We start from the raw sequence: 26,924 nt of genomic DNA on the forward strand, positions 1-26,924 counted from the left end.
TTCAGATGCTGGAGGGCTCCTGGTCATCCCCCAACTCTGGTTCCTGCAGGATCAAATGGCTGATTCTGGCCAGTTCCAGAAATGTTCTCTGACTGCAGCGGCAAGATGCTGAACGTGATGCTTGCAGTGCCGACGAGAAAGGATGAGCACACTTCATGTCTATGTACAGGAGTTGGCTTGGTTCTTGGGGAGTGATTGAGACAAATTAATTGAAATAAAGGGCAGGCGGGCCCCAGGCTCTCCCGTTTCGTGTTTATTTATGTTGCTGGCTATGGCTGCTTGGTTAACGTAGGGTCATCACCTCAAAACAGGAACACCTACACTGTGAAACAGAACTGGTTTCCTGTCAGAGACAAGTGCTGGACAGACAGACATATGGAGAGTAGGAAATTGTATTCCAATAGTTACATCATGTTCAGCAGGGCACCAGCTTTCCTTGGTACAAAGGGAAACAGATTTCACAGTCCACAGTTACCTGCCATTTTCCTTTACCATGTATTTATTTACTTTTGCCTCACTGGAAAAAACTGACTAGCGAGGAGTTCCTGTTAAAAGAGAGACCTTTCCTCTGGCACTGAATGCACATAGCAGAGGTGCTACAAATACAGCTGCAGTGAATAGTACGGTGGTGGCCCAGCCCCTGTTAAGTGCAGCGTTGTCCTTGCCCCCAGGACATGAACACAGGCCAGTTCTGGTGATCCAGGAGAGAGCAAAGGCACAAACCAGCTTTCCACCCTCCTCAGGCAGCAAGAGGATGAGCCCCACCTTTTTCTCCCCCAGTTAACTGGTTCCAGATCCAGCTTAGCCACACACCAGGGAGAGAGAAGGCAAGAATGAAGGTCAACGCAAGACACACAACAGTCACCAGGCAGCTAAAGGTATCAACGCTCCTGTATTAAAGTGCAATGCAAAAGGTTACAAACATTCATAATTATTTTTTTTCTTCTTTTTAAATACCGAGTTATTAGAATAACTCAGACCTAAAAGGTATTTATAGATAAGGAAATTTCCTTCCCCCTATGCAGGGCTGCTTTAAGAATTTTCACTTGCAAGTCATACAAGCCTGATTTACAGGAGAGCCCTGGCACACAGGGAAGAAGGAAAATATGCCTTCCCCTTCACTGTGAAGGTAGGAAGACTGTAGGAAGAAGCATGATCACTCCCTATGTAAAGGATCACAAGTGTCTCCACCAGACTAGGGGGACTCTCTTCAGAGCAGGTTTAATGGCACTATGTCCTAGGGAAGAGGGAAAGGTTGTGGTTGAGCAGCCAGTCCCTGCAAGAGAGCTGAGCATCAGTAACACCCATACCAGGCAGCAGTTCCCACCAGAGAGAGGGCACTGCACCCCCAAGCATCCCAGCTCCAGTACTGCAGCGCTTGGATGCGGTGGCTGAAGACAAGGCCCACTTCCCCGTGTGGAGCCAGCATACAGCACGAGCTTGCTCAGCACAGGGAGCTGTGGGACCCATCTCCTGACAAGGCTAGTCCCGGGTCATCTTCCTAATGTAACAGATTTTACTCCATGGCAAGCAGCCTCCTGTGCAGCCCTTGTCTCCTCCATCACGTGGCACAGGATCACTGCACAGACGCGGGACCTGCTTCTAGGAGAGGGGAAGGAAGACTGATCCATACCTCCAGTCTGTCAGCTCACTGCCCTGCAGCACGCCTTTGTCTGCTTTTCTGTTCAGTGTCCACAAGGACAGGCTGAGTGGGGCCCACCCCCTTCCCTCTTGCATAGCCAAATGCTTCAGTGTCTCTCTGGATGCACTTCCCAAGTTTGTCACCCCATGTCTGTTAGTCCAGGACATGAAACACGCTTCCAGCACAATACAGAATGTCCAGAGTCCCATCTCGTGCTGAACTGTGCCAGAATTTCAGGGAACCCAACACCTTTCTGGGGCACCCAAGAGTCTATGCAAGGAACCTCATGGCTCTCTATACCTTTCGTCTCGGATGATGCTTTAGAAGAAGTAAAAAGTTTGGCATTCCAAATAGTTTTACTCCAAGATCCCAGAACCTTCATATTTTAGTCCTAGATTAGTGGTGTGGTATAGTGGTGGTTTAACATGAAGTCCATCTCTCTCCTCAAGCCAATGGAAGAGCAAAAGGTTAGTGCTTCAACCCCATGAAATAAAGCAAATAAGAAGGAAAATGCTGTTGTTCCACCTTGCATTACCACTGACTGAGTGTTTAAGGGCAGGTGCTCAGCTGCCCACCATGACATATACTGTATATACACAGAGACCTAGAGATATGCTAACCCAGGGGGTAGGGACAGCCAAGCTGTCTTCGGAGACAGAGAGTGCAGGAGGCTGGTTGCAATTTCCTTCTGTTAGTTGTTCTTCTTATCCTCAGGAGGTGTATAAGGAGGTGGCTGGTCCTGGAAGGAGATACAGTGGAGTCAACAACCCTACTTGTTTCACAACAAGCTCTTCCCAGGCGTTCTCAGGCTTGGCTTACAAGAAACGACCGCTCTCCAGTGAGCTACAGAGTGAGCCAGGAGCTGTGTTTTAAGCTGTCATTTCATCACACCATTCCTCTCTAGTTAATCAGCACACTCTAGGATATATGCTGCCTCCCACAATGTTTCTAGTGAAGGTCCCCTCAAACCCAGCCAACAAAAGGACTATTGCAAACAGACCATGTTTAAAACTGCATTTAATTTGTTTTAATCACCACGCTCCCAGGGCTCTGTTGATGTTCATAGCTCTGACCCAGCAGAGAGCAAACCCCTGGGCTGAGGGCCAGCTTTGCTGCTCCATCGGTCTCCAGCCCACCACAGAACCACGCGAGGCAGTGACGGGCACAGGCAGATCAGCTGTCACATACCACTGTGTAAGCTACAGCCTACCTTCCACATGCCACTGACTGAACAGTGAGAGACATCCCTATCTCCATACAGCCCAGAAGAAAACAAGAGAAACCCACATGCTCTCCTCCTTAAATGACCTGCTGCTCTTTAACTCTTTTCACTTTCAGGCCCATCAGAAGCAGAGTACTCTGTGTGTTCTGCGCCCATGCAAATTTGCTATGCCTTTAAGAGCAACACAAATACCAAATGGCTATTACTGGACAAGTCTTAAGGTGCTTCTCCTTTCCTGATTGAGGATTGAACATGAGACAAACAGCCACACCTTCCTCCCAGGAAAATGCATACTTTCTGTGCACATTCAGTATGAAGGCACAGTGGACTTTGCTAGGGAAGCAAACCACCATCTCTGCTAGCAAAGAAGAGGAAGGAGGCATAGGCAGACCACACGCACAGTACTTACCACAGGCATGTATACATTGTGTGGGTTGGCAGAGTTGTAATAAGCACTGGAAGTGGCTTCCATGGCCCTACTGTCCCCTAGAAAGGAAAGAAAAAGCCATCTTACATGCCTTAGGCAGTGGCCCAAGTCCCAGAGCCTTCTCCCACAGCCACAGCTCTTTCGAGGAGGCAACAGAGGTCCAAAGAGGCAGCAGCAACTGCAGCAAGCTGGGTTAGAATTCAGAGGCTTGGGAAAGCTGCAAGCTGGCAAAAGCTGACCACAAGCAGTGCAGTGCAGAGCTGAACGGTTCCCCCCCTCCCTCTGCTACCTCAAATAAGTGATGAAGAGAACTCTGAGCCCCTGAAACAACAGCTTCTGCACTCCATGCTGTGCCCACAGTTCAAGCCCTAAGCACCCTTCTGCACCAGACCCTGGCAGCCCCCATGTCTCACTTACCTGGCATCCCTGGGCCCACTGATGCTGCGGGTCCTGCAGGAGACGGCCCAGAGTAGGGGGGTAGAGGAGGTGGCACAAACATGGGGCTCATGTTGGGAAGCGGTGGGTAAATACCTGAAAAAGATGAAACTGGATTGATGCTTTGAACCATGGCAATGGGACAGGGTGGAAGAGAGCTCACAGGCTCAGCAGCACACTGGTTCTGGACAAGAGCAGTGGTGAGGGAAGCTCTGGAGGCTTGGCAGGGGTGCAGACAGCAAGGATTTGACATGCCAGCAAATCCTCTGCCAAGCAGCAGCACCATTTACAAACAACATTTTCACCTCTCATCCAGCTGCAAATAGAGAGACAGTAACCCCCACCATACCACTGTGATTTCTTTACAGCTAACACCAAACACACCCTGCCAGTCATCATCACACAACTTCCAAACCTGGAGTCTGGGCATATGGATATCCCATGGGCTGTGGAGCAGGTCCATAGGCATTCATCGGAGGTGGTGCATAAGGATATGGTCCGTTTGGTGGTGGAGGAGCTGCATAGCCCTCAGGAGCAGGTGGGGTGGGTGCATATCCTCCAGGAAAAGGTGTATAGCCATAGCCAGGGTTCTGGAGAGGAACACCACTGGAAGCTAAGGAGCACGTGTTTAGTAAGACAGACATCCTTTTGTTACAACTAAGCACATAGAATGAAAGGAAAACAGTCCTCTTCATGCAGCATTGCTTCCCTTCATCTAAATTCACTACACAGTCCTGAAGTGGTGCTGTGCTTGCAAAGCATCAGTCTCCTCACTGCAAGTTCACAGGGTGCTAAAGGAAGCCCACTACAAAAACACTAGCTATGGGTACTAGTCCCATCACAGAGCTCCCACTGCTGGAGGAAAGGCCTCTCTAAAGCAAGCTTTTTGCTGCTTTTTCAAACTTTCTTACCCGGGGGAAAAAAAAAAAAGTATATCTTTAAATGCACATCTTTAAAAAGAAATCTTTCTTATCAGAAATAAAGTACATTCTTCCCCCATTTGAAAGTTTTAAGTAGAAGTTATTTTTTAAGACGTATTTTTTCCCCTCTCCCCCATCTTACTCCAGTATTACAGAACTGAGCTGAGTGAATCAATTTTTCACCATCACATATTTCAATTTTATTGCAAGAGGAATAAGGTTCTGTGGAAAAAGGTGGTCTGCCTCAGGAGCACAAACCCAAGAATATTCTGACTGCAAAAGGCACTAAGATGAAATAAAGAAAAAAGACTGGAAGTTGTGGCTGCCCCATCCCTGGAAGTATGGGGCTGGATGGGGCTTTGAGCAACCTGGCCTAGTGGAAGGTATCCCTGCCCATGGCAGGGGGGTTGGAACTGGATGATCTTTAAGGTCCCTTCCAACCCAAACCACTCTATGATACTATTCTACGAAGGCAAAACAAAAATTCCCCTGGAAAGATTAAAAAAATACAGTAAAAAATGTGGAAGTGTGCACAGGGTACCCTTTTTCCCCATGAAGCTCAGGAAGAGCACTACTCTAACCAGCTCAGCCATGGGGGAACTGCAACTCTGAAGATCCCTTACCACTAGAGGCAGCTTTGAGCATCAGCTGTCCAAACTCAATGGCTCCTCCACTGTTGAAAGTCAGTTTAAATGTCCCCTGCCCTTCCCAGCCACCTAGGGAAGAGAGAATTAGAAAATTAGAATTGAAACAATCTCGTCAGTAGCAGCCAAGACAGCAAACCAGCTAAAACTGCAATTATTTTGGAAAGAGATATGGCATTGCTAGCAGATGACCCCAAAATAGAATCTCAAGAAGATCAGGAATTTATTTCTTTACCCTTTAGAAGACAATCCCCACTACAGTTACATAGAAGCAGCCTACTGTAGATACTAGGCTGTCTTGTTCTCTCCTGAAAGGTTTAATAGAACCTAATAATGAACACAGTGTAAAGAAAAAACACTTAATTCACTGAGGATTTTAATTGAAAGCCCTCACATGAAGTTTTACTGCTGACCTCACTGGACTACAGATCCGGATCTGCAGCTCAAGCTAGGATTTAAATCAAATGCAGTACTTAAAATCCTTTTGACATGTGGAAGCTCAGAGAGATTATAAACACTTCAGTAAAATATCAATATTTTGGAAAAAGAAATCAAGTAGGAGACGAAATTGCAAGACAATTGAATGCTTTGTTTTGCAGGGGTTTTTTTTTGGTGTTTCTTTTGGGGGGTGCTCTGGGTTTTTGATGATTTTAAGAAAAAAGATTTCATTTAAATAAAACATTTCATAGAATAAAATTTATCTTCTTTGCCTAACAATGAAGGTAATAATGAAGTATAGAAATGCAACAAAACAACCCACCATGGATAAAGTCAGCCCCTTAGTCACCTGTTTAAAACCTCTTAGTGTGATTTCAGCCCAAGAAAGGGGGCTGATCCACAGCCCAGAGGACCCAGTCACTTTAAAACATTGTTAGAGACAGAAAGCAAACGTATAAGCTCTACAGATGCCATCAAAATGCACATAAACTAATTCCAGGGGTGAAGAGTGAAGAAATTTGAACCAGAGTCCTTGTTTTCAATCCCTGATTATCTTCTGCAATTCCCCATGTTTGGTCATGACCACACCACAGTTTTGTCATCAAACTGAGAACAAAGCTAAATCACTCATATACAGCAGCATCCTAGCTTCAGCAAACATCCCCAAGGTGGTAAGTGGCTACTGACCTCCAGAAAACAAAAGCGTTGTTAATCCTGTCTATCAACGCCAATGACTGCTGACTCGGTCACTTACCTATCCCTTCTAGGTCAAAGACAGGAGAAAACAAGCACATATGGAAACCAAGTAAACACAACATACACAGCAAGACACAAGTTACAGGATTAAACAAAAGTCATCCTATGAAAGTCAGTTACCAGCTTTGGGGGCAGGAAGTAACACAGAAGCAGTGCCTTAAAGGTCAGAAGACACAAGTTACCTCAGTGAGGACATCTCAGTTGTACTGCCACAGCTACTCTGTCCATCTTCCCTGTGCCCACAAGCTGGGTATGTAATGCTCAACAGAAAAGGACTTTCAACACTCGGGAAGAGTTCGGTCTACAGAGCACAGGCACATACCTCCGGCCTCAGCCTGGATCTGTCCTTTGATGTAATTGGCAGAGAAAACAGGCTGCTCAATTGAGCATCCTTTCACCAAATAAAACGGCATCATGAAAGACAGCATAGGATCCTTCCCCTTCGACACAAAGATCATCTGCAACACAGGAGGGAACAACTCTGAATTATATGAATTAGGTACACAAAGGGTGGTCAAGGAGTTTTAGTTGTAGCAGCATCCAAAAAGAGGATAACTGAACTCCTGCTATCAGTATGCACTGTTATTTCACAGCTTTAATACTGCAGGATCCCAAACAGATCTAATGGCACATGGCTCACTCACCTGAAGTGTGTTATGTTGCAAAATCATAAACCACTCAAAACACATGTGCACATTTAGAGAATTTTATTGTGCTGCTGTCCAGGGTTCAGCTCTGACAGTTAATTTTTTTCCTAGTAGCTGGTGCAGTGGCTGTGTTTTGGCTTTAGTCTGCAAACAGTGCTGATAACACACTGACATTTTAGTTGTTGCTGAGTGGTGCTTAACCCAGCCAACAACTTTTCAGTATCAAACTTTGCCAGTGAGGAGGGGCACAAGAAGCCAGGAGGAAGCAGAGACAGGACACCTGACCCAAACTAGCCAAAGGGTATTCTATACCACAGCATGCCATGCCCAGTATATAAACCGGGGGGAGTCACCTAGAAGGGCAGATTGCTGCCCAGGTCAGGCTGGGTATTGGTCAGCAGGCGGTGTGCAATTGTACTGTGCAGCACTTGTGTTTTCTGAGCTTTCATTTCTTCCCTTGTTGTTTCCTATTGTTATTGTTGGTATTCTTTGTATTATCACTCTATCTTACTTTATTTTAGTTATTGGACTGTTCTCAACTTAACCCATGGGGTTTACATTCTTTCAATTCTCCTCACCATCCTGCCCTGGGGACAGGGGGAAAGGGGGGATGAACAAACAGCTGTGTGGTGCTGGGTTACTGGCTGGGTCTAAACCACAAGAGCTGCTTTTTAAGGATAAGCTATGATAGTTTTCAAAGAAAGTAATATTGACTGACACATTAAATGAATTACATTCTCTAGACAACAATATCTAGGACTGCACATGACTTTGTACGGAATTAGGATTGTGACACAAGTATGAACTATTCCATCTTCCCTTCTCCTACCTAGTACTCTCAGTGGTTCCTCCCATAGCAAAAGTCACTTCTTCTATCACCAGCTGCGCTTCCGGTCTAAAGTCTACAAGATCCTTTGAGAAAGAAGAAGCCCTGCTAGCATCAGACTTACTCTGTAAGGGGTGAGATAAAGCATCCCCTTCTTGGTGCCTCTGAAGGCTTCAGGCTTGCCCGTCACGTCACTGAAGGAGAGCTCCACATCTTTACAATGTTTGAGAACACTAGAGGAGGAAATCAAACAAATCGGAGAGACAAACTCAGCAACAGCTCTGACCCACACACCCATCATGCAGGGAGGGGGACAGCACACTAGAAACAATGAGTATAATCCCAAAAGAGCCAGTTCTGATGTGGGCCCTGACATTTCTCCTTTGAACACAGACGGGTAATTTATGCGGAAGGGAAGAATTCATCCTCTCACCTGCAACAACAATCCTCTCACCTCCTCCACAGACGGAGGATTTAAATGACAGTTTCTCTTTCTGCCTCCCAAACCATCAGGCCAAGGAATTCCTCTCTCTGCATGAGAACACCCTCAGTCCAAAGATCAGGGCACAGAAAGGGTGGAGGTGTCTGAAACCACCCCCTTGATGTCCAGGTATCATCTCAGAGCAAGCCTCTCTCTCCAAGTCTGTGCCCAAATCCAGGACTGTCTACCACACAGGAAAACAGCACTGCTGTAAGACCGCACCCACTGTGCAAACTGAGGAAGTTGCTTCACTAATACCCTCACTGCTGACCCTGCTTCACATGATTTAAGTAAGTATTTGTAAGAAACAGCACCGTGCTACGGAACAAAATGAGGAGCCAGTAATGTCAGCAACAAGGTTATTGTTGTTGGATATCTACGGGAACGTGAGAGAAGTTTGCTTATGACACAAAGCCAGATGAGAACTGTGATCACCACAGGGTCGGGTATGGAAGTGCCTGGAAAATTAAATATATTTTAAGGAAAAATGAGCCAATTTGGGAGAGTGTGTCCATGAACGTGCAGGGCAGATCCTAAACATACCACCTAGTAAGAAAATCTGCAGAATAAACAAAAAGGCCTTGGGGGTGACAAACCTACAGCGTTAACAGTGTGTTACAGTGACAGAAGGATCTGAGGTGTTTGATGGTTCAAGAGCTGGAAAAAGAAAACACAAGGCCTTAATCCAACACAAGCCTGAAGAGGCTGGATCTAAAGTAATCCTGATGCATTCTGATCAGCACACTGTAGAAGTCAGATCAAGTCAGGAAACTGCAGAATTACTGGGGGAAGGGAGGAATCAGCAGGGCTAGCATATGGGAAAAAAACCCAAAGCCCTGAAGTTCGGGGTTGTGTGCTCTTCAGGGAAAAGCATAACAGGATAGATGTATCTGAAAAATGCAGCCAGCCAAGGAGGAAGACATTAAAAGCCCTAGCTTTAATGAGAGAAAAACCTAGCCTGACCAAGAAATTCTACTGGGAAATTACTTCATAGTTGAGTAAGATGCAGCTTCCCAAACTGGCTGGGAGGGACAGACTGAAGAGACTTCAGAGCTCCTTCCATTTCCAAGATGCAGAGGGGAAACATTTCTTCTAAGCTAAATAGCTCAACAGCCTGGATCAGAACACTTCCTCAACCATGTCCTTCCTGTAGCAGCATTTCATGTCAGTTTGCCTCACTGGGAAGAATTTCTGCATAGTCACTGTAATGTTTACTCCTTCCCAGCTACTCACACACACAAATTACACACAGCAGCAAGCACCATTGGGCATAATGAGGCTGCTGAACTGGTTTGGATGGGCTGCCTGCATACCCATCCAGAGCTGTCACAGGAGAGCTGTGCACTCCATGGAGCCACGCTGCACCCACCTATGACTAAGTAGCACCTTGAAGAATGGCTTGAGGTCAAGGGATAAAAAGATCTCCTTTAAGCCAGCAAGAGCTCTACATGCCAGAGAAGTACTGACTCAAGTACTAGCAGTCAGTTGTGAGCTCAACATTATCTAAAGCGTATTTTTGGAGCCTATTTTTTCCAATTGTTTACCATCCTTGGTAAACAACAGGAAATCCACTCAATGATCCTTTACTGGGTTTCTCTAGCCAGGGCCAGGATGCCAGGAGCACCCGAACACAACCAAACCAAAGCCCAAGCCCATCAAGCTGGTCTGTCAATCCCCACTCAGGGGGAGGGCAGGCATCAAGCAGCTGCCTGTGCTTTCATGAGGAGAGGACCCGCTCTGCTCAGGTCTCAACTTGGATGACAGGTTCTCCTTCCTTTGAGTTCATGTGATTCAGACTCCTATCTTCAGTGGCCTCTGCCTCTCTGACATCACTAGCTGGTTGCATGACATAAAAAACCCCAAACAATTCTTTGTGTTTTGCAAGTGATGGCAGCTCACTCTTCAACCCGCGTGCTTGCTGCAGTGGCACTAAGGACCAATGAACTCCAACAGTGGAGATGGAGCTGCTCTGATGACTCCAGCAGGCCCGCTCCCCACTGCCTGCCCCAGCACATTCCCTCTTTAAGAAGCTCAATATGACCCAGCAGCGTGCACTCGCAGCCCAGAAAGCCAACCATGTCCTGGGCTGCATCAAAAGGAGTGTGGCCAGCAGGTCCAGGAAGGGGATTTTCCCCCTCTACACCGCTCTAGTGAGACCCCACCTGGAGTTTTGCATCAGCTCTAGGGCCCACAACACAAGAGGGACATGGAGCTGTTGGGCTGAGTCCAGAGGAGGGCGAGGAAGATGCTCAGAGGGCTGGAACAGCTCTGCTAAGAAGACAGGCTGAGAGAGCTCGGCTTGTTCAGCCTGGAGAAGAGAAAGCTCCAGGGAGACCCTAAAGCAGCTTCCAGTCCCTAAAGGGGGCTACAAAAAACCTGGAAAGGGGCTTTTTACAAGGGTCTGTAGTGACAGGACAAGAGGGTGATGGCTTTAAACTGACAGAGGGGAGATTTAGGTTAGATATCGGGAAGAAATTCTTTATTGTGAGGGTGTTGAGGCACTGGCACAGGTTGCCCAGAGAAGCTGTGGCTGCCCCATCCCTGGCAGTGTTCAAGGCCAGGTTGGACGGGGCTTGGAGCAACCTGCTCTAGCGGAAGGTGTCCCTGCCCGTGGCAGGGGGTTGGAACCGGGTGAGCTTTGAGGTCCCTTCCAACACAAACCATTCCACGGTATGGTGATTCCATGACGATAACGCAGCCCCCAGGGCGGGTCGTGCCGGGAGGAGACAGGAGTCGCCGCAGCGGGGACCTGCTGCCTCCCCCCCCCCCCCCGCGGTCCGCCAGCCCCCGGCTGAGCCCCGCCGCGAGGACAGCGGATGAGGAGCCCCGGCCCGGCCCCGTGCCCCACAGCCCCCTCGCTCCCCCCGCTCCGGTACCTCTCGGCATTGGGAATGACGACACCGCCCTCCTGCGAGTGATGCCTGTTCAGCGCCATCTTGTCCCCTGCTGACCCCGCCTCTGACCTGTGACGTTTACCCTCCTCTCTCCCCCCATAGGGCCCCGCTCCCCTCAACACCCCGCCCCCTGTGATGCGTGCCGTCAGGCGGACGTGAGGCGGTTGCTAGGTGACGGGAGGTTTAATGGCGACCGGCGCGGAGAGCGCTACATCAGGCGGCACCGGCCCGGCCCGCACCGGGCACCGCGTCTGCCCCGTGACGAGCCGCGGGCCAGCGCCAGCCCCAGCCCCAGCCCCGGTCTGCGCAGGATCCGCGGGTTGCTGCTGGGAAGGACCGCGGCCCGGCTCCCGGTTGGGCCCGGCTCCCGGTTGGGCCCGGAAGGGCTTTTCCCCCTCGCTCCCGACGCGGTGTCTGGCTGAAGAGCGTTTCTCGCTGCCCTCTGTTCGCTTTCCGGCTGCTGCGGTGGGAGAGGGGCTGGCAGCGTGCCTTGGGCAGCCGTTCCTCAGGCGCCCGCTCACCGGCTGTACTGAGCTGTAATTAACTTGTCCTTACGACTAACCACAAATACTAGTGCCTGCACAAGTGCTACTTGCTCTTCTGGCCCTCTGCTCACTGCATAGCCACACCTGCCGGGATGTTCGTTACCATCTTAGCCTGGTGGAATTTATCCAGCCTTTGGGATTTACCACAGTTTGTCTGGTGTGTGGCTTTGGTGGTGAAGAGTTGTCTCTGAACACACTGAGGAGGTATCTCCAGCTTAAAACTTAGCCTCTGTCCTCCTATGGTATCGTTCAAGTGATACCCGAGGGGAGCACCTGGTGTGCTGTGGTCATCCTGGAGCGCAGCTGTTGGCACACAAGAGCTGGGATTCATTCAGGCTTTTCCTACCTGATCCATCCACAGGTGTCTGCAGCTGTTGCACAACATGTGAAATTCTTTATGTTTGCCCTTTGTAGACCTTCAGACAGATGAGCAGATGGCAGTGAGGAATAGCTGAGCCTGTTTTTCTCAGCTGACTTTTATGGATTCTTTAGAATTAGTCCATGATCTGGCAGGAAATTATAGAGCAGAGCTTAAAAAACACCTTATTACAAACAAAAATTCCTAAACCTATAGAGCAAACACATGGCCTTGTCCTTGCAATCCACTTACAAGCAAAGAAAAATTCCTTCTGTTGTGTGGGGTCTGCTTTGCAATTAAGCAGGGCAGTCTTTGCCATAATCCTTGTTTGGGGTCGAGAGTCATAGGAATTACCATACCACAGCCCAAGGTCATGCAGACCAGTGGCAAGAGAGTTCCTCTAGACGATGGAGCATCACTTCGTGCTTCAGTGTGGTGAAGAAGAGGAGCCCTGAGGGAGTCTTTCCTACTGCTCTGGGTTTAAAACATGTAGAGGCTGGGCAGGAGCAGCCAGAGCAGAGAAGGCTGAGAAGATGCTTCTGGTAGCCAGTGATGCTGAGAACTCCTCCATGGCTGGTGGAGACAAGCTGGGAGGAGGCTCTGACCCCATGCTGGCCAGTGTAGGTGGCAGGATGGGGAGCAGTGTACGGTTTCTGTAGGGTCCATAGTACTGGTGATGGGGCTTTTGTTCTCTGCAGGTCAAGCAGTGCTGGTGTGGGTGGAAGCTGTATGTGGAGCTGTGAACATGGGTGGTGAAAGGACCACAAAGGGCTGGTATGGCCCTTGCGTCCCAGCAGTGCTGAGAATGTCTGGTTTGTGTGGACAGGTGGGAACGCAGGAGTGAGGAGACCTTTGCTTTGCAGGGACAGCACCAGAGAAAGCCACAGGATGGACATATGCTCTCAGATGGTTTTGCTGAGGCTTGGAGAACCCTCTCCTAGCCATGTCCCCTGTACAGCTCTATCAACCACCCTCAGGCTTGGCTTCAGTCCTTTGCTGTTCCCTTGCTGGGACCTCTTCCTCACTCCCTCCTGTGCCAGCCTTCCCAACCTTATCCCAAACCCATTGCACTTGCTTTCCTTGAAGCACTGCCATCCCGTGCTATGGCATTCTGCACTTGCATTTGAAGTGCAACCAGAAATTCTCCTGGAGGTGACAACCCTAGCCAGCCATGTGATGTGCTAGGTGACAGGCAGAGACTGCCAAACTAGGGACATTCTCCTCTCTTCCCATCTTCCCGGCCAGTCCTGACACTTTCCACCTGGTTTAGGGACACCCAGAAAAGAGTTGATGCCAGCTAGACACAAGCATATAGCTTCGGTAAAGTTGTGCCTCTTTCTGCTCCTGGGTCTTTACCTTCCCTCCAGGGGAAGGTAAAATGAGAGCTTTTCGAAAGGACACATCGATGAGGAGTTGTGAGAGATTGGGAGATGAAGGGGGAGAAAGCAGTCTGTAGAAGAGGAAGGTTCAAGTGCTCGGAGAGATGAAGGAGAGACAGAAAGGGTCAAGAGCAGAGAAGGTGAGATAGAGAAAGAAGGAAGCAAGATATGGAGGGCTAAAAGGGAAGAACAACAAAAGCACAGGAAAAGGGGCCATGGAAGCTGGGAGGGCAGTAAGAGGGTGGAGGAGCAGCACAAGCTGAGACTGCTGGAGTAGCAAAGGCAGACATTTCAGCAAGGGAAGAGGAGATATCTCTTTTGTTCCCATCATCAGTAGAGACCCAGTGCTTCTCAATCCATGGCTCTTTGTACTCCTTCAAGATCCTGAAGGCCCTGTGCTGAGCAGGGCTGCCCCTGGGAAGCTCCCAACAGAGACCCCCTCATGGCACTGTCTTCCCTGTGCTCCCACAGCACAGGGGCTGTGCTGTGGGGGGAAGGCTCGTCCAGAACTGGCTCAGTACTGGTGGAGAGAGACTGCTGCAATGGGCGATGAGATGGAGTGACTGCAGGACAGCTTGGCCTCATCTGTACAGGATCAGGAGCCTGTGACACAAGCACGGCTTTGGATCTTAGCACTGAGCAGGGCAAATGCAGCCTCTGCAGCAGAAACATGTTCTTTTTCTCTGGGTTTTGCTTTTCTCTTTTTTTTTTTTTTCAAATACAGCTATTTTCCTCAAGCATTTTGATGCTTCTCAATGGATGCTACAGCCCAAGAACTAATTCTGTCTCCTCCCACTGGTCACTTCCTCTGAACCACAAAATGTGTCAGTCTGTCACTTCTCTCATCCACTTCCAAGCTGCCATTTCCCCTTGGGAAGCCACAGCAAGAAATGGGCTTAAAAAGCTGGGCTACCATGCCCTCAGCCCAACCAGCTGCCTTCCCATGCACTGAGCCAAGAGAAATCTCTGGTGCCCTCACTTGAAGACACTGCGAGCACTGGCTCCACCATCTCTCCTGGAGTCTCTCCTTGCCATGTCTCCAAGTGATTAAAACAGGACCACAGCATGACCCACCACCTCCCACCTCCAAACCTCTCCTGCTCCTAGAAATCCTTCCCCCCCATCCCTATTCCCCCCAGACAAGACAGAGAGCTGAGACACAGAAACGAGAGAAAGGAACATGACGGACAGTCCGCTATGCAAAAAACAAACTGAGGATGAGGACACTCTGGGGAGGACAGGGAGACCTCACCTTGGGTCACTCTCTGGCACATAGGTAGGCACGCACACACACTCACACTCGCATCCTCTCACACACATGGAGGATGCACCACATGTTTCAAGATGGGTCCATGGTAGACTCAAGGGTAGCAGGGGTGGGTTGTCATATCCAGAGACACTGAGTGACAGTGGGGATGCGTGTGTGTGTCATTCACAGGTTACTTTCATGGTTTTCCTCTGTCTCGACAGTCATGGGGGGCAGCCCTCCGTTGTCATTCAGCCGCTTGGCCCTGTAGGTCTCATAGTGGATGTTGTGGGTCACTTCTTTCAGGTCCTGAAGGTGGGTCCTGCAGGGGGCAAGGTGAAGGTGGGGTTAGGAGGAAGATACGATAAGCAAGATGAGCTCAGTCAGTATTAATCTTCTGATGATCATTTTATTCCCCAAAATAAATGGAAGATCTCTTCAGGCAGTCTGGCTAGTGAGCATACCCCTTTCTGCGTGGATTGCATGGGTGCCATCATACATAGCTGAGAGCTGGAGCATCAGCATTCAAGAATACATATGCAGGATGCAGGATATCGGCTGAAATCCCTGTCTGTGCTTGCCAGTGTCCTGCTGCTCATGTCTGTGCCAGTGGGACAGCCACTGGCCATCCTGGTATGTCAGAGCAGACATGGTCTTATCTCATCTGAAGCAGAGGTGAGACAAGAAAGCACAAGACAAGCACCAGGAGGGTGTAGCATGTCCACTGCAGATGTTACCTCAGAACAATGCTGTGAACATCATCTTTAACCTCCATAGAAAGCCTGTGGGCTTGGATTTCTGTGTGGTTTGTGATGGTCACTTGGTTAGGATGTTTTCACTGTAAGACTCAGGGAAAGCATGTCTGCTGCAGAAGGTATCGCAGAACAAAAAGAGGGCAGTGGGGTGATGTCCAAGCATGTCTCAATACCACCATACCAACAGGTGGAATGAGCCACAGGGCTCCATCTTCTAAGAGTGTTTCCTTTATTTTCTTAGTTTTGGTGTTGTTTTAAAACCTTTTTATATTTATAGGGAACTGAGGTGACCCTGGGTCTGCACCTCTTCTACAGAATTTAGGGCAGGTATCACTTGTGCTGAGACAACTCCATGAAACAGAGTAGAAATAAGACTGGACAATGAAATACAGAACTTTCCATTTCCAGGTCATATATTCCAGCACATCCCTCAGCCTGGTAGGACACATGACCTAGGATGTGGTAGTGGCCTCTTTTTCACTGACTCCATCCCAAACCCATTGTCAGCAAAAAATAGAAGCAGTTTCAACCTAATATCCTTAACGGGATATAAGGGGGGGGGGTGATAGTACCCTGCTTTTCTCCAGGCATCCAGCTCATACATGAAACTAGTACCTACTTCACATAGTGGTTGTGTCACTAAGAGAGGCACTAGAGCATCCAGCCCTTAACTCAGTCTAACCCTACCCCACATAAGTCTTCAGTGCCTGAAATATACTCTATTTTCCTTTCCATAGGGGCTATTTCACTCTAAGAGGGTCTCAGGAAGACTCCCTGCTCATCAAGAGCAAACTGGTGTGTGACCATGGCCTTACCTGATGACAAAATCTCGAAGTAGGGCAAATTCACAGTGAGTCAGGTTTTCCACTGAAAAAAATAGCAAGCAAATGTTAGGTTTGACTTTTTCCAGCAACGGCTTTCTGGTTACATGGAAGAGCATGGGAAGGTCATTGCTATGGGGTAGGTTCTGGGTGGGCAGAGCCTGCATACTTCAGAAGGGACAGACAGCTGTCTGAAAGGCACAGTCAGGCATTGAGGAGACATACTAACAGATGCTGAGCAGTCATGTGTGCAATTGTATTTGAAAACCAAGGCAGCCTCAGGACCTCAGCCTCACACATGGTGCTGTTCAGAGTGGCTCCAGCTTCTACCAGTTGGCAGCAGGGGTACCACATTGACCATGGCAGTTCCCTCCCAACAGTGCTATTTGAGCATTCCCCTCTTGCTTGGTTTCAAAAAGTTTATCACAAAAGGGATGGGAAGGTGGCCATGGGACACACCGTCTGGATCCTGGTTTATTACTGGGGCCTGCAGAGAAACTTTCAGCTCCCAGAAAGAAGGGATTCTTTTACCTTCAATGATTCCCCAAGGTGTTTTCCTGCCCAGGACTCTTTTGCCATTCACTTGGTATTCCTTGTCGCTGCCCACTACTGCAAAGGGCATGCTTTCCTGCTGGGGAGAGACATGTGCAGAGATCTATTGAACCCATTCCAGAGAGCAGCACAGTCACTGTTCCCCATCTGCTTTCCTCCTCTCAGCTCACCAAACATAAGGCCTTTTCCAAGAGGAGAGATTCTCCAGGACAACAGTGGCAGTCCTCTTTACTGGCACTCCCCAACCTTAGTGGGTAGTTTGCAGCAGAGCAAAGACTCTGATGGGGCAGGGGGGAAGAGCTTTTCTGTTCCCATCTCCAGCATTTCTGAAGAGGGGGATAACCAAATAAGAAGTACCTTGGCTGGTACTTCTTATGAGGGTCTGTCAGCCCAGCAGTATCCATATAGAGAATTTGCCCTGTTTCTCAACCAGGTTGTAGTTCTCCACCAGAAGAAGGAGATAAAATAATCCTCCCCAGCAAGACACATGAACATTCAACAAGTTTAATGTCTGAAATGGTTGTACTGAGGAAGACCAGAAATGGGGTGGGGATGCAGCTTTCCTGGGAAGTGGGACAGTAGGTGAGGCTATTGGTGACTGAGGCTCTTAGCACAGGGAGAAACCATTCATTTCCAGAACACAGGTGCTGGAGACGCTGCTATCCATAAGGGTGTGCAGATGTTCATAGATTAGCTCTGCTTTATAGTGTCACTGAGCCTGGGAAGGGACTGCAGTTACCAAAGGAGAGGAGATCAAAAAGCAGTTTATTTCTTACATGTGATGCTGAAGTGCAGAACAAAATGTGGTTGGTGCTCTCATCAAAACCAGTAACTGTTTGGAGAAGGAGCAAAACCCATGTAGTCTTCTCCAGAATGTGTAATATATTGCCAAATGGGAAATGATTAATAAGATGGACAAGGTGGGAATTTCTGCTGGGGCTGTGACAGTTGGGGCAGTCGAAAGGGCAAGTGTCAGGGAGCAGTACAAGAGTTTCTTGAGGACTGCGTGGATGCCAGTCTATTTTCAATAAGAGCCTAGCTACAAAAATGATGGGTGGGATAACAAAATGCACTAGCATCACAAGGCCAAGAGGTGTTGTCAGTACGAAAGCAGCCTGGGTTATTATATGGGAAGATGTAAGTTTGAGGCACAAAGAGCAGCATTTTGGGAATAACAGCAAGAATTTCTGCTACAACTTCAGAGCTCATGAGCAAGTAGTGTCTGAGGGAGTGGAAGGACCCCATGTGCTAGTCAGATACAGAATGACCATGAGCCACCAGCGTGATGCAATTGTTTAAAATGCACATGTGGTCCATGGGTTTAGCAGTTCAGATCTCAGGAGAGATGGGAGAGCATCGGGTACCAGCACCAGTGCTACAAAATCAAATCAAACTGGAGCAGTCACAGGAAAAAGTGACTAGGAGCATGGACTACTGAGGAATGGAAGGCTCATCTAAAGAAGATTGTCTCCTTTAGCTGACCAGAAGGTCCCTACATCTGTTGCATCTTTCATTCATGAACCAAGAAGCACTTAAAAACCTCTAGTGACACATGTCCATTTTACACTTGTTAAATATGACAAGCCCTCATCCCCCCTTCCCCTCCCATGATAAAATGTTTCCTACCCTGATTTTGTCGTTCTCTGTTTTATCCTCCAAGTCCTCATCAAACTCTTTCTGGGGGTAAAACTCGATCCCATTTACTTCTAGCTCTTTGCGTACCTGGGCAGAGACACATCTTGGAGCACAAAGCAACACAAAGCTGAGGGAAAGGCAGGTGGGGTGTCTGGGTAAACACATCTGGGACATCCTTCCAGCAGGCAGGGGCTGGAGGGATTGTGCCTGGGAACTGTGCAGCAAAGTGAGGACACACAAAGGCAATGATGAGTCTTTCTTCCCAACCCCCAGTTACTTGTCTTGCTCTGCTGTTCCCGTGACACTAGATGACACAGGGATACACATGTTTCTTCCCCCTCTAACAGATGCCTTTCTTGCCACAAACAGCTGCATCTTCAGGACTTACCCACCAACCCAGCACTAGACTCTGCACATGCCCCAGGGACTGTGCTGCAATCCCAGGAAGAAGCATAGCGTGCATTTCTCCCACCTCCAAGCCAGGGCAGGGAAGGATCTCATGCAGGAGAGGAGATACTCACTCTTTGTTTGAACTCAGTCTTTTCCTCCAAGGTCATGGTGTCAGCCTTGGCAATAACTGGGATGATGTTCACTACTTTGCTGAGATGTTTCATAAACTCCAGGTCCAAAGGCCGCAGGCTGCAGCCCAAGGGGGAACAACATGGAAAGGGTCACTTTACCCTCCTCCCCTTTCATCCTAGTGACTCTCCCAGCATCAGGGCATCAATTAACCCCCCTTGTACGTACCCTGCTTGCCACCACTGTGCTCTCATTTCCTTCTTCCTATCCATCCTGCCCTCTCCCAGAAAACAGTGGTATTTCTCCTGCCCTTGTTATCCTAGACCCTTCCAAGCCCCACAGCACTCGAAATTAAGCTAAACAGTGGTCAGTCCTGCAGGCAGGACCCCTGAGCCTGAGATGGAACAGTGCAGGGTATGTATCTGGTACAGAGCACTGAGGACTTGAGGAAGGATGAGGGACTGTGTACATACGAGTGGCCTGTGGGGGAGATGAAGTAGAGGCAGCAGTGCACTCGCGTGTCTGGAATTCGTTTCTTCCTTGCAATATTCACCTCCTCTTTCAGAAATTTTTCATATTGCTCATTGATGTATTTCTCAATAGGCTCCCAGCTGTTAAGGTGGGAGAGAGAGATGAATAGACAGGTACAAATCTCCACATGTTCCTGCCTACAGTGTTCCTAGCTCTGACAGCAGCAAAGCACACTCAGGCATAAAAAATACCCACCACAAGCATCTCACCATTAGCTGAGATGTTTAAGAGTTTCTGTAACTGGGCACAGAAATAGGCACTTCCTATGTAATGTGTGCATACCCCCGAGCATGCACACAGACCCACGGTGTTCACAGTTCCATGTCCCCACTACTGGCTCCCTAAGTGCAATAGGAGTCCCAGATGCTTTCCAGGCCAAGTAGATGAGAGTTGCTCCATATACCACCTCAGCTCCAGCCCTTTCTGTGACACAAGGCCTTGACCATGTAAAACTCACCAGTTCTCGTTGTTGATCTGGTCCCCAAATCCTGGTGTGTCAATCACTGTCAGCTTCATTTTGACACCGCCTTCTTCAATGACTGGGAAAGACATTGCAAACAATCAATAAGCCTCCCAGTGCACTGCTCATGTTTCTGTACCCTACAAGGGAACAAGAGTGCTCTGCCTTCATCTCTGCCCAGCAAGCATGACCAGTCTAGGCTGGGTCATGCCTCAACAGTGGTGACCCCCACTTGCATTTCTGACACCAAATTTTGCTGACCTCTGCACCAAAGCCACCTTATACCACTCTGCCACAGGAAAATGGATTTGTGCTCAGTTTGTGGCCCAGAGCTAGTACCTGTCTTACACAACTTGTCCTCCCCATCCTGAATCTGAGATGATACACATTACTCTGCACCACTGTAGAAGCTGTGCTGATGCTTTGCCATGAGGAGATGTATTCTACCAAACTTGGGATGGGAACCCACTAATGCAGCTTGTATTGACTATTAAGTGTCCGCAGGTGGGAATGACTTACAGCAGGTCTTAATCCGCATATGTAGACTAATGTCTTGGCAGAAGAAACATCTATAACTCTTTTTCTACCCCTCACTTTTAGCTGTGGCATCAGTGGCATCACTGTTTAAGAAAAGCCATGGCTGGATCTGAGGCCATCTAAAACTGACACTTGTCCTTTAGCTTCCCATGAAGAAAGGACTGCCTAATACCAAAGAACTGTTTGCATAAACTACTGGGGTCTTCTGCAAGACTGTTCTGAAGCATAAGTATTGCTTTGCCCCAGCAGCCTGGCTCTTACCATGCCCAATGGCTTTGATCTCCACTGTCTTGGGGATCTTCTCCTCCCGGTTCCATCCTGAAGATTTGCGGCTCACCTGGGATTTGAAGAGGGTGTTCACCAATGTAGATTTTCCCAGTCCACTCTGACCTGAGGATTGCAAAGAGGAAGCCTATGACATGTGCCACAGCCCTGCAATGACAGCAGGCCCAGGGGATGGAGCCAGGCTGGCAGGAGAAGGGACTGCAGGGGTCTCCTTGCCTTGTGCAGGCTCTCCTTTCCCCTGCACCAACTCGTCTCTGCACGGCTTGCCCTCCCACCTGACCCCATAGGACAGTCCCTGGCCATGGTTCCCAGTACCTCAATTGCTACGTGCCTACCTACAACCATGATGTTGAAGTCAAAACCTGTCTTCATTGTTTTCTTACGCATCTGCTCAATGATGGTGTCTATACCGATGTAGCCCAGCAAGTTGGCGTTAATGCCCATGGGTTTCATTGGTACAACTGGTTTTTGTCGTGGCTCTGGGACCAGCTCAGACATGGCTGCTTCGTTTTTGTTCTCCACTGGTCCTACATAGGGAGAAAGATTGAAAAATCATCATTAAGGTGTAATAAGGACCCCCTTGCTGACCTGTCACAGGGACTGAGGGCAACTTTGAGCATCCGTTTCAAGGGTACTTGATGATTGGATGGCAAGATTATAGCAGTAAGAAGTTCCTCTTCAGGGAGGAACATCTACTTGAATTTCCAGCACACCCTTCAATGTATCATACCAGATGAGGAGGTAGAGAAATGGGGTTTGTTGAGCATGCAGCGTGCTGAATGCTACCTCCAAACAGTACGAGCAGGCGCAGTGAACCTGGCTGGGTTCCTATTCGGGTGCCCAAAGTTCTGTGTGTGCCTCCTCAGTTTTGTCTCCCAGTTCTCACCAGGTTCACCAGTGTTTTGCCCCTCCAAGTTTAGCATGAAATTCGCAGTGGAACTGACTTCCAAAAACTATCATGTGTCAAGTCCTGTCATTGAAACAAAGTTTGGGATTTACCATGAGGACTTCAAAGCTTAGCCCTTGCCAGGGACAGCTGCATTATTGCCCGTGCTGTGAAGGCTGAGTTCCTCAGAAAAAGGCAGTGATGGAAGTGCAAAGCATGGTCACAACCTCTGCACTTACCTCCCACCCATAGATCAATGGGTTTTGTTATGCTCAAGAAACTAATCATTATGACCAATAAACGAATTATCTGCATCTTTCCCTCCTCACTTCTTCCATGTAAAACAAACAGGCAAAGAGAAAGCTCCTGCTGGCTTTATGGGCTCCCTGACTCTTTCAGGTGATGGCACACACTGCTCGAGGTGGGCCTCATCCATTTATCTCCATCTCTTGTCTCATTAGTGAGCAGCCCCCACCCGCTGGGAGGAAGCTGGAGGTTGGGAGAGAACATGACATGGGATAAAAGCTGTAATTGATGGGGAAGGGAGGCATGAGGGATAAATCTAGAAAGGAAGATGAAGGGGATGGGAATCAAATACCTTTCATACACAGACCAGCTGCAAACTAAAGCCTCTCCCACTCTAATTACTTGACTCCCCCATGCTTTGTCTCATTAGATGATTATTTTCCCAGGGCAGGGACAGCATCTGTTTTTGCTTGCTAAGCACTCCACTTGTTTTGGAGGCCACTTCAGTTGAAGTATCTCACACTAAATTATCCCTTTCCATCATTCGGTGGAGTTTTTCGCTCCACTCAGCAGAACCCATTGGCTGCAGAGCAGGAAGTGAGAAGCCAGGCAAGCGACTGCCATTCAGTGGGTGATGGATGCTGCTTGGAGAGGAAGGTGATTCAGAGGTCACCAGGCTGGGGACACTGGCAGCACCAGTTCAGGGTCCTTGTGACAGCTCAGCCAGGCCAGGCAGAGACCGGGGCTGGGGAGAGGTCAGAGTGATGTTGTTTGAGGACAGGGTTAGGCTGCATGGGTGGCTGGTGACCCTGCCCAGCATTCCCACATCAAAGCCCTTACATAGGCACAAGGGCTGCTCTACACAGTGAAGATTTTACATTGTATGTAATCTTTAATACCCCATGATCATGTGCTGAGGGCAGACCTTGTGGAAGGGCCACCACTGTCAGGGAGAAGGGTGCCTCCACCCAGCTCCTTTGACACCGCTTGGTAAGTTTTTTATGTTAGAGTGGGAGAAGGGATGTTCCCCCTGTGGGAGAGGGTGGTAGCACTTCCACCCATGCACAGCACTGTGGATAATGTCTGAAGGTTCTTGTACCTTCACCTTGCTGGCAGGGGAGAGCTCTGCTGGAGATGGTCCCTCACTCTGAGCTATCACCATCCTCTCCTGAAGCAGCGAGCAGTAGCCTGGGGGGACCAGAGCACAAGATGGACTGTTGGCTTGAGCCAGGTTGGCAACTCAGAGCACCTCATGCTGCCGGGCAGCTGCCGGGGGAGCAGCCTGCCCAGCCAAATGCTTCCCAGCTGCAGTCTGCTCTGGCACCCATCACGGCTCGTCTGTGCCTTCCCTGCTGACAGAGCACCCCCTGGGGCTCCTGCTGTCTTTTCCCAGCTTTCTCAAAGCTGCTGCCAGCCAGGAGAGCCCTGCACAGCATGGTGGACCAAGGCAGCCAGCTGTCTTGCACTCTGCCCTTTGCCCCTCCTCACCCAGGTACAGGACCTGTGCCATAGTCATGTGGCTGTGCCATGCCCCTCATCCTGCTGCAGCATCCTCCAGTGCACAGCTCACAGAGACCTGCTCTGGTCCCACCTACTCCAAAGACAGGGAGAAGAGAGAATGAGAGAGGGAATGATGTGGGGAGATGGGGCAGGGGATTGTGGCCCCAGTAGCGCACTTGCCTACTGCAGTAATGGGGGCAAATAAACACCAGAGGTGGACAGGGAACAGGATAAGGTGAGAAGAAAGCCCAGCTGAGCAGCTGCATGGGATGACTGCATGACCTGGATGCAACCCTTTTGCTGCCTGGGCTGTAGCTTGTCTTCAGGGAATCTATTGCACTCTCTTTTATGCCTCCAACTCCTTATTCTTACACAGGGAGGAGGAAGCAGGTAAGTTGCTGGCAGCCAACCTCAAGGCTCACTAAGAAGTTCATAGCTCATACCTCAATCTCACCGAAGGATGCTTTGCCCAGAGCCAGGAGATGTTCCCAACTCTGCTGTGGACATTCAATATGTGGCCATCTGTTTGCAGGCTTTACTGCTGGAGCCAGGAGCTTGCAGCAGCTGGAGCAGATATTTCAGAGTCAGGTTCCTGACCACCTATATAAAGCCCTGAGATCAAGAGAAAAGATCTGCAGAAGACTCCTTAAACATTTCCTGGATTTTCCATCAGTGATGTTGCCCTGAGCATTTGATTTTGGACATTCAAGGTCTCAGTGTAGGCACCCTCCCTTTTAACTCTCTTTCCACACAGCCTCGGGCAGGGAAGGCCCATTTTGCAAAGAGGTGCCCAAGGGCTCAGCTTTCCACACACAGTTTTCCACTTCTTGACTCCCACAGAGGAATCCAAGGAGCCAACTGAGGAGCAGCTTGCTGGGGAGGTCGGGGTCTGCAAAAACCAAGGCAGAGCTATGAGTGCCTCCTTAAGACATGAAACGTGCCTACTTGGTCTCTTGGGAATGGCTCCGCTTCACATGCAGTAATGCTAATGCCGCTAGGAAACCTCATTAGTGCCCTGAATGACTGGTCAAGGGGTACTATTGTGCATGCTAGGCACATCCTGGCCCCTCCAGATGTCTGCTGTAATGAATACATGATAGGGTACTACAGCCAGTACAGCTGATAATGAATAGAGGGTTAGCCAAGGTTAACCACTTGCATCCGCTGCTTGCATTGTCACCCTTTTCCTTGCCACTTTGTTCCATGTGCTAAGCCAAGTTCATTTAAGAGGTCATTGCTGCCTGGTTCCTGGTGGGAGCTGGCTTGGGCTGGGCTGACAGGGGATAATCTCTGGCTCATAGGAGATGCTCCACTTGGCTCTAGAGCAGGGAGAGGTGCAGCATCTGGGACCAGGGAGGGCAGAGCCAGAAGGGCAATGGGTGCCTGGAGAGGTCCTCATGGTCCCAGCTGGCTCCTGCTTCTAACACCCCCTTATCCACCCCAAAAACACTCCCTGAAAGGTTGATGTACATGTCCAGCTGCAAACACCACTCCTGAAGCACACGCTTCACATCTGCCTACCTCGTGTTCACAGCAGATAGCTGGGGACAGAGGTGGCCCTGCGGGTCCCTTAGGGGCTCAGATAGTGGGGACTAACATCTACTCTGTCCCCATAACCCAGATACAGTAGCATCCCCTCCCCCTGCCTTTCCATCCTTTGTCTAAGTGGTAAGAGGGAGGGAGGGCTGCAAACAGTTGCTCACCACAGCCCAGCTTCCAGCAAGGAAAGGCTATTTAACCCCCACATGGACAACCTCCTGGCAGCTCCCGTGTGGCGTGAGGCTGTCCTGCTCTGGCTGGAGGCAGAAATCGACACACGAGTCTCACCCCAGCCCCTTCCACTTGCATGGCTCTGGACCCACAGTTCCACTGCCTACAAACATGGAACAGGGAGGAAGGATGGGGTTGGAGCTTGAAGGTGTCTGACAGGGGTAACACCAGGTTCCTGGGAAGAAAAGCCAGCAGCTCCTTCAATAGCCCTTCCTCCCTGGGGCTTGCAGGCATTGCTTCTGATCTGAAGGTGCTGGACTGAGCGTCCCTCTACTGGAAAATCCCTTTTACCCCTCAGTTTCTGTGATGACCCAGGCATTTCTCCCAGTTGTGCAGTGCAAAGGCTAAGCTGTGCCTGATGCACTGCGTGACCTCAGGGTGCAGAACAGAGCCATTTTTCTTACCAGATCTTTTTGCCTGGCCTGAGGACCACTGAACATTTCCAGTGAAGCAGGGAAACTCATCCCAGTCCTTCAGCTGCTGCAGCCTTCCTGGCAGCAACCTTCCTTCCCTTCAGTGCTCTGCAGAGGGCTCAGGCAGGAGCCTGGCTCTGCCAGGGCCGCAGTGAAATCTAGGGCAGTGTGTGCTGAAGGTTCTCTGGAAGTGAAGGGGCTGGAGGTGAAGGGGCCGGGCACGTCCCCAGCCCAGCCGCTGCAGGGTTAGATGCTCACCTCAGCCCCAGCTGTACCCAGACTGCCAGTCCCCGGCCGTGCATCTCTTACCCCATAGCCCGGCTCACCCCTGGGTGGTACGGCTGTACCACAGGGCGAGAGGATGCTGAGCACCCCTGGACCACCGCAGCTGCCTGTGCTCCTGCCCGCCTTCCCGCCCGTGCAGGGCCTCCCTGCCCGCCGCTGGCTCCTGCACAGATGCCCAAGGAGCAGCACAGGATGTTGCCCCTGCAGCCGCTGCCTGTCACTAGCAAGGGACAAGCAGCTTGTGGGCTTCCTGCAGCCCTGGACCAGCTCGGATTATCTCTTTCAAAGCAGCCCCTGACGGCAGCTACTCCCGATCATATCCGCCAACAGCCCATCTCATTCTCCTTCATGCCAGACTGCTGCCACCAAAAGGAAAAACGAAGACAGACAAAGCCAGGACCGATTTCCCCTGCTGCCCTTCGGGGTTATTCCTCCTCCGTGGCCAGAGCTGGGCAGTATGGAAGCACAGCGGAGGGTGCCTGCACAAAAAGCCCCAGCGGCGTCCCTCCGGCATCGCCCAGCCCTGCCAAGCCCAGAGCATCCTACCTTTGAACATGAAGCTTCCTTTGTCTCCGAATCCTCGCCCAAGGGGGTGGGTTTCCCCTTACTTTCCTAGCCTGACGCTGGCACGGCACGGTGGGCTACGAGGCGCCGCTTTTACCTCCCTCTTTCTTCCCTGTATCCTCTTCTCCCCACCTCTCCTTCCCCTCCTTCTCCAGTGGCTATTTCAGCGGAGAGGGGATGCTGGTGCTGCTCCTGCTGCCATCGTCATGTGACCTGAATATTAAACATCGCCGCAAAATCTCCCCCCGCGCACCCTCCCCGGCTCCATCCCGGGCCCCGGCTCCATCCCCGGCCCCTCCGGGGGG

The 26,924-nt window shown here is 49.9% G+C and overlaps 2 protein-coding genes across 4 annotated transcripts; both read right to left on the reverse strand.

Moving 5' to 3' along the window:
* Window positions 1-873: 873 nt before the first annotated feature.
* On the reverse strand, window positions 874-11,412 carry WBP2NL (WBP2 N-terminal like). The gene is made up of 8 exons (XM_061450691.1): window positions 11,315-11,412; window positions 8,082-8,190; window positions 6,807-6,942; window positions 5,270-5,362; window positions 4,142-4,339; window positions 3,709-3,822; window positions 3,274-3,350; window positions 874-2,381 (listed from the first exon to the last, which is right to left on the reverse strand). Exons 1-8 carry the CDS (start codon window positions 11,371-11,373, stop codon window positions 2,334-2,336), a joined length of 834 nt encoding a protein of 277 aa, XP_061306675.1. The 5' UTR covers window positions 11,374-11,412; the 3' UTR covers window positions 874-2,333.
* A 2,135-nt stretch (window positions 11,413-13,547) lies between these two features.
* On the reverse strand, window positions 13,548-26,844 carry SEPTIN3 (septin 3). Of its 3 annotated transcripts, none has more exons than XM_061450689.1 (10): window positions 26,602-26,844; window positions 21,291-21,482; window positions 20,932-21,060; window positions 20,131-20,212; window positions 19,616-19,753; window positions 19,145-19,262; window positions 18,615-18,710; window positions 16,968-17,064; window positions 16,431-16,482; window positions 13,548-15,182 (listed from the first exon to the last, which is right to left on the reverse strand). In XM_061450689.1, exons 1-10 carry the CDS (start codon window positions 26,609-26,611, stop codon window positions 15,047-15,049), a joined length of 1,050 nt encoding a protein of 349 aa, XP_061306673.1. In that variant the 5' UTR covers window positions 26,612-26,844; the 3' UTR covers window positions 13,548-15,046. The 3 variants fall into 3 exon arrangements, with proteins under 3 accessions (XP_061306673.1, XP_061306672.1, XP_061306674.1); XM_061450688.1 differs by having other exon boundaries at window positions 16,968-17,067; XM_061450690.1 differs by lacking the exon at window positions 26,602-26,844 and adding an exon at window positions 26,097-26,271 and having other exon boundaries at window positions 16,968-17,067.
* Window positions 26,845-26,924: the final 80 nt, after the last annotated feature.

Source organism: Pezoporus flaviventris, unplaced genomic scaffold (genome assembly GCF_033815535.1).
Source record: "Pezoporus flaviventris isolate CSIRO_AGI_PZ_B2104156 unplaced genomic scaffold, CSIRO_AGI_Pfla_v1 ptg000011l, whole genome shotgun sequence".
Classification (NCBI taxonomy): domain Eukaryota; kingdom Metazoa; phylum Chordata; class Aves; order Psittaciformes; family Psittacidae; genus Pezoporus; species Pezoporus flaviventris.